Raw genomic sequence first — 7500 nt, forward strand, 5'->3', positions numbered from 1 at the left:
CCTGTCATAATAATTCTGCGCTCTGTGCGGACTTCTGTGTTATTATTTCGCATTTTTATAGGCTTTGTTTGTGTTTTCCAAAATGAGACCTTGAAAACTTAGATAATATTTCAGTATATAATAATTAGATTATAATACGGACGGGAAATTTTACAGTTATGATTATATGACCGGGGCGCCTCCATTCACATGAGGTCCTCCTCCATGAAAAGAAAAAATAAATGAGAGAATTTAACTCTCGTGTCGAGCACAGGGCATTGAACGGCTAACTGTAATATTTTTTGGTCACCGTATTCTAGGCAAGTTGTCCAAAATCATAGTTTTTCATTGTGGATATAGCTTTTATTCAAAGAGATGTCGGCATAAAGGGCGGCATTTGCTTGTATTTTGAACTCAGGACCCTAATCTAGGTACTACCGGCTGGACCAGAGGGACCTGTTGCTCACTAAGGGAGGTACATGCACTGATACCCCAGTTACAGCAAAATACCTCTAGGTCTACTTTAAGGCCTTAAATTACGTGAACTTGAAGTGTTGATTGCGTTAACTAATTACCATTCTTATGTTTTTTCACTGATAATTAGTTCGTCTGTTGATTTGTCAAATGTAATAGTAATTGTTAATGGAAATGATTAGCAATTCATACAAGATTTGAATTTAAGCTTCTTGTTTGCTCTCCCAATTCCAGAAAACGCAAGCGAAGTACGAGCTGTGATGTTCCTTGTGGGAGGCCAATTTGCAGTCCCGCACCGCACAGTCTACCCGTCTATCCGACCAAGACAGGGACCTCTGGGTAAGTGTTATCGTTTCTTGTGTAATGTTTTGGATTTTAATGAACGAGTTCCCTTCGATTTTTATCATTATATTCAGTTTTTATGTATTTTTTTTTTAAATAACTTTATACAACTGAGCATTTGGAGCGCAAATTTTTTGTTTGTAAGGTAAGCTGAACTTGTGCTCAAGTGTATTTTTAGCATTTTCAGTACATTTACCAGTTTAACGTATAATTTTATCTTTCGAGGAGTTTCGAGAATGTATGGATATATTAGCTTTTATATATTGTAAATGGCATTATGATAGAAAAATTACGTTTCAAATGTTTTAAGTAAAAATCTGTTATTCCAGCAAGTATTGTATTTTTGACGCAAAAAACAATTGTATGACGTCTGTGTATAATAATTAATCAATCAGTCAATCATTCTGACATTATGTATAAGTAACCGCTCAAACCTTGCTTTACTAACGGAGGAAGCCTTATGAACAATACCTAACTTACTAACAACTTAGATTTTTTAGAGCTTCAGCAGAAAGCAGTGAAGGTAACAACAATTATTATCAAACTTTTACCATCATTAAATACGATATTGGGCCATAAGGGTAAGGTAGACTTAATTAAGAAGCTCTTTGGCTTGCTGGAGTGCAGCCTCATGTCCCTTTCTCCTGATCTTTATTCAGAGGGCAAAAAGATTATTTCGCATCCACAGAGAAGAGCATAATCAAAATTAGGTATATTATTTGTGTTCTCTGCTGTCTTATTTTCTAGGCCAGGATTTACGTCACGAGCAATACCCGAACTTAGAAAAGTTATAAGAAGTACCACTCATTTATACCTTTCAGTCATATGGTCAATAATGTTTTTGATGGGTCCACCGCACTGGTTGCGAGACTCGGAATTAAAAGACTGTTTCACTTTACTTTTTGCTTTGCCAGGAAGTTCTGATTTCCTGTTTGCACTCGACTTGGGTAAATAGATCTGCAAAGTAGGATACTTGAACCTTACTTCACCTCTACTACCGATTGTGAATGGGGCTGCCCTTCCGTTTCTATCATATACTCGATTTTCTCTCCTTCTTCATTCAAATTTTGTACTATCGTCCTCCAGCCCCTCATTTAGCCATTTCCCCCACCCCTAGCTGACACGACAGCCGACTTAAACTTATGGGTAATTATGAACATCTGGATGAGATTAACTACAAAATATAATTCATGACAATTCGTAAGCAACCTACCTTTTTTCTCGCAAATGAAAATATTTCTTTTGTTGCATGAGTAGTCGTTCCACTTGCCAGTTCCTGTAAACATTTCTGCAAAGAGGAAATGAAAGTCACAAGAAAAAATCAACAATTTTACTGGACAGAAAAATATTTTTCTTTCTTAATCATTCCTTGTTTTTCGTTGAGTAAAAATAACTCTGTATTGTCTCTCATATATTTACATATATTAACACAATAAAGACACACAAATATATATATATATATATATATATATATATATATATATATATATGTATATATATGTATATATATATATATATATATATATATATATATATATATATATATATATATATATATATATATATACAGGTAAAAGGTGCCATTTGCCGTCCTGGCGTCCTGAACATTTGGCGTCCTCAAGAAAAGGTGTCATTTGGCGTCCTCAATTATTATTATTATATTATTGTTATTGTTATTGTTATTATTATTATTATTATTATTATTATTATTATTATTATTATTATTATTATTTATTTATTTATTTTATTTTTATATTTTTGCTGAAAGAAAATAACATGCATATATAAAAAAAAATTATGTAGTAAGTAGGGTAAAAGGTGCCATTGGGCGTCCTGGCGTCCTGAACATTTGACGTCCTCAAGAAAGGGTGTCATTTGGCTTCCTCAATTATTATTATTATTATTATTATTATTATTATTATTATTATTATTATTATTATTATTATTATTATTATTATTATTATTATTTACTTTATTTTTATATTTTTGCTGAAGAAAATAACACGCATATATAAAAAAAAAATTATGTAGTAAGTAGGGTAAAAGGTGCCATTTGGCATTCTGGCATCCTAAACATTTGACGTCCTCAAGAAAGGGTGTCATTTGGCGTCCTCAATTATTATTATTATTATTATTATTATTATTATTATTATTATTATTATTATTATTATTATTATTATTATTATTTTTTTTTTTTTTTTTTGCTGAAGAAAGTAACATGCATATACAAAAAAAATTATGTAGTAAGTAGGGTAAAAGGTGCCATTTTGCGTCCTGAACGTTCGTTAATAGGGTAAAAAGTGCCATTTGGCATCCTGGCGTCCTGAACATTTGGCATCCTCAAGAAAGGGTGTCATTTGGCGTCCTCAATTATTATTATTATTATTATTATTATTATTATTATTATTATTATTATTATTATTATTATTATTATTATTTATTTATTTTATTTTTTATATTTATGCTGAAGAAAATAACATGCATATATAAAAAAATTATGTAGTAGGATAAAAGGTGCCAAGGCTGTATGTCTGATAAGAGTTGAGCCAATATAAACTATCTGTTATTAATCCCACTTTATCGATAAGAGTCTGATTAGGAGGAGGAGACACCTGCTGAACTGATATAGCTGAACTGACATTATACATATAAATATATATACAATTCCTCCTCTCTCTCTCTATATATATATATATATATATATATATATATATATATATATATATATATATATATATATATATGTATATATATATATATAAATTAATATATATCTACATATATATACACGTATGTATATATACATATAAACCTGTACATATTGTTTACATGCAAACACAGTATAATTATGTACATATATTTGTGTATATATATATATACATATATATATATATATATATATATATATATATATATATATATATATATATATATATATGTACATATATATTATATATATGTATGTATGTATGTATGTATGTATGTATGTATGTATGTATGTATGTATGTATGTATGTATGTATGTATGTATGTATGTATGTAAAAAACAGGTCAAACGTTACATGACTTTATCTTTCTCAAATGTTTGGTGAAGTCGCCTGTTTATATTCAAATTCTTGGCACCTGTTCTCAATTATTCAACTTATTAATGAAAAGCCGTCATTATTGAAATTCGTGATGAAATTAAAATATATTTCCATTAAATTTTCTCTCAGAAAAAAGATAAACTAGAAAACGAATCACTATATAAGCACACACACACACAGATACGTGAAAAGAAGTTGGGTGATTGAGGCATATCGCGTCGACCTTCCGGGAACTTTCACAAGACTGGCTCCAGCGTCTCCAGAGAATCCCCGGGCCTTGCTTTCGGAGCCTCATCTTCTAGCGGAGCTTTATTTATTTATACATACAATTATACATAATTATAAATACATATAGTTAGAAAAAGAGATGAAGAATTATTCCAAATCATTGCCATCTGCTGGAAGTCCCTGACATTCCCGGGAATCCCAACAATTCCCGAAGACTGGAGCAGCTCAGTGGAGACGAAAATGTCTCTGGAATCCAGATGCGTCACGTGTCCGATTACAAAACTTGGTATAAATCAGACACAGTTCATCCGTATGGAGCGGACTCTCCTTCTTTCTGAAGACAGATGATCAATTTCCAGAAAACGAGGAAGCCAGGTCAACGCAGACGTAGGAGACACGAGAAGGAAGAGCTTCGAGCGGGAAGTCTCCTCTTACCATTGGATACCTCGACGTGGGGAAGCAGTGATACCGATTTCACATATTCCTCAGTTGCAACCTCTGGCGTGGCCTAAAATCCCGTAAGTGCAATGCCTACCACATATGCGAAATTGATTTTCCCACCTTCTGAGGATTGTAGTGTGGCAGGGACTTACGCATCGAGGAACACCTTCAGCACTGTCGTGTTTCCTACAGTCAGCAGCTAAATAACTGGTTTCGGGACTCTGCATAGGAATCATCTGTTTTCACAAAAAAGCAGAGACGCCGTAGGCTCTTGGCTAGCTAACAGAGCGAAGAATGGGGAAGGGCACATCCCTGGTAAAACTAAACCCCCATTTCAGTGATGCTTTGTTGGCGAAGATGCCCCAGGGTGAGATCAATTGTGATCGTCAAAGGCCAAAAAAATATATATATATATATATATGTATATGTATATATATATATATATATATATATATATATATATATATATATATATATATATATATATATATGTGTGTGTGTTTATTATGTGTGTGTAATATATATATATATATATATATATATATATATATATATATATATATATATATATATATATATATATATATATATATATATATATGTATATATATATATATATATATATATATATATATATATATATATATATATATATATATATATATATATATATATATATATATATATATATGTTATACATACATACATATTATATATGTAAATATATATATATATATATATATATATATATATATATATATATATATATATATATAATGTGTGTGCGTGTGTGTGTAAGTTGTCAAACTGCATGTGACAAATATATATGCAGATAACCATTTGAAAGGTGAAAATTTCAGACCAGGTACCAAGAGCTTTCGCGTATCATGTACACTTCTTGAGGGGTACTTTAGAGTAATTAATACCCCAAAGAAGTGTTCTTGATACACGAAAGTACTTGTTACTTTATCTTTAATTTTCACCTTTCAAATGGTTATCTGCATATATATTTGTCATATGCAGTTTGACAACTTATTACACACACACGCACACACATATATATGTAAATATATATATATATATACATACAGACACACACACATATATATACATATATAATGTGTGTGTATATGTATATATATATATATATATATATATATATATATATATATATATATATATATATATATATATATTACACACACACACACACACACACATATATATATATATATATATATATATATATATATATATATATATATAATATTATTTTATTCTGTTTTGGCCTTTGACGATCACAATTGATCTCACCCCTGGGGCATCTTCCCCAAGAAAGCATCACCGAAATGGGGGTTTAGTTTTACCAGGGATGGGCCCTTCCTCATTCTTCGCTCTGTTAGCTAGCCAAGAGCCTACGGCGTCTCTGCTTTTTGTGAAAACAGATGATTCCTATTCAGAGTCCTGAAACCAGTTATTTCGCTGCTGACTGTAGGAAACATGCCATTGCTGAAGGTGTTCCTCGATGCGTAAGTCCCTGCCACACTACAATCCTCGGAAGTTGGGAAAATCAATTTCACATATGTGGTAGGCATTGCACTTACGGGATTTTAAGCCACGCCAGAGGTTGCCACTGAGGAATATGTGAAATCGGTATCACTGCTTCCCCACGTCGAGGTATCCAATGGCAAGAGGAGACTTCCCGCTCGAAGCTCTTCCTTCTATACGTCTGTGTTGACCTGGCTTCCTCGTTTTCTGGAAATTGATCATCTGTCTTCAGAAAGAAGGAGAGTCCGCTCCATACGGATGAACTGTGTCTGATTTATCCCAAGTTTGGTAATCGGACACGTAACGCATCTGGATTCCAGAGATATTTTTGTCTCCACTGAGCTGCTCCAGTCTTCGGGAATTGTTGGAATTCCCGGGAATGTTAGGGACTTCCAGCAGATGGCAATGATTTGGAATAATTCTTCATCTCTTTTTCTAACTATATGCATGTATAATTATTTATAATTGTATGTATAAATAAATAAAGCTCCGCTAGAAGATGAGGCTCCGTAAGCAAGGCCCAGTGATTCTCTGGGGACGCTGGAGCCAGTCTTGTGAAAGTTCCCGGAAGGTCGACGTGATGTGCCTCCAGTCACTCAACTTCTTTTTACGTGTCTGTGTGTGTGTGTGCGTGCTTATATAGTGATTCGTTTTCTAGTTTATCTTTTTTCTGAGAGAAAGTTAATGGAAATATATTTTAATTTCATCACGAATTTCAATAATGACGGCTTTCCATTAATAAGTTGAATAATTGATAACAGGTGCCAAGAATTTGAATATAAACAGGCGACTTCACCAAACATTTGCGAAAGATAAAGTCATGTAACGTTTGACCTGTTTTATACATACATACATACATACATACATACATACACATACATACATACATACATATCTACTGTATCTAGATATATATACACACAAATATATGTACAATCACTCAAAAATGTTTTGCAACATGCTTCAAAACTTTTCGGACAACAGCCTATAATAGCGACATCTGGCGCTATTTGGCAACCCAGTTGTAAGCGCGTGAAACAACTGAACAGTAGTGGTGGGTCCGAGAAATTACCTGCAGTTTCCCTTAAACAGGGCTTTTTCTGATACTGCTTACTGTTGTCATACTTTACTTAATAAAAGGATGTTACTATAATACTTCAGAGGTCATCGCTGTTCTTATATTTTAATATTTTCGTCTCTAACTGCCATCACTATCGTTGTTTTATCTCCTTCACTTGTGTGAACTTTGTAGACATAGGCCTACGACTATTATAAGTTGAACTATTAGTCTTATTAACATCAACAAATACGGCTTTTGTAAAGATTTGCTTGCACATTATTATTAATCAAATTTTTGAATGACTAATCCTATGTATATTGTGAACTAGTGAAACTTAATATA

General features: G+C 32.4%; 1 protein-coding gene across 1 annotated transcript in view; it reads right to left on the reverse strand.

The window, feature by feature from the left end:
* The window catches only part of LOC136852219 (macrophage mannose receptor 1-like), a 102254-nt gene that overhangs the window by 50256 nt on the left and 44498 nt on the right, over positions 1-7500 (reverse strand). Inside the window, exon 16 of the mRNA XM_067126667.1 lies at positions 2009-2083. Within this exon, the coding sequence (XP_066982768.1) occupies positions 2009-2083 (75 nt within the window). The remainder of the gene's footprint in view (positions 1-2008; positions 2084-7500) is intronic.

Source organism: Macrobrachium rosenbergii, chromosome 25, assembly GCF_040412425.1.
Source record: "Macrobrachium rosenbergii isolate ZJJX-2024 chromosome 25, ASM4041242v1, whole genome shotgun sequence".
Taxonomy (NCBI): Eukaryota; Metazoa; Arthropoda; class Malacostraca; order Decapoda; family Palaemonidae; genus Macrobrachium; species Macrobrachium rosenbergii.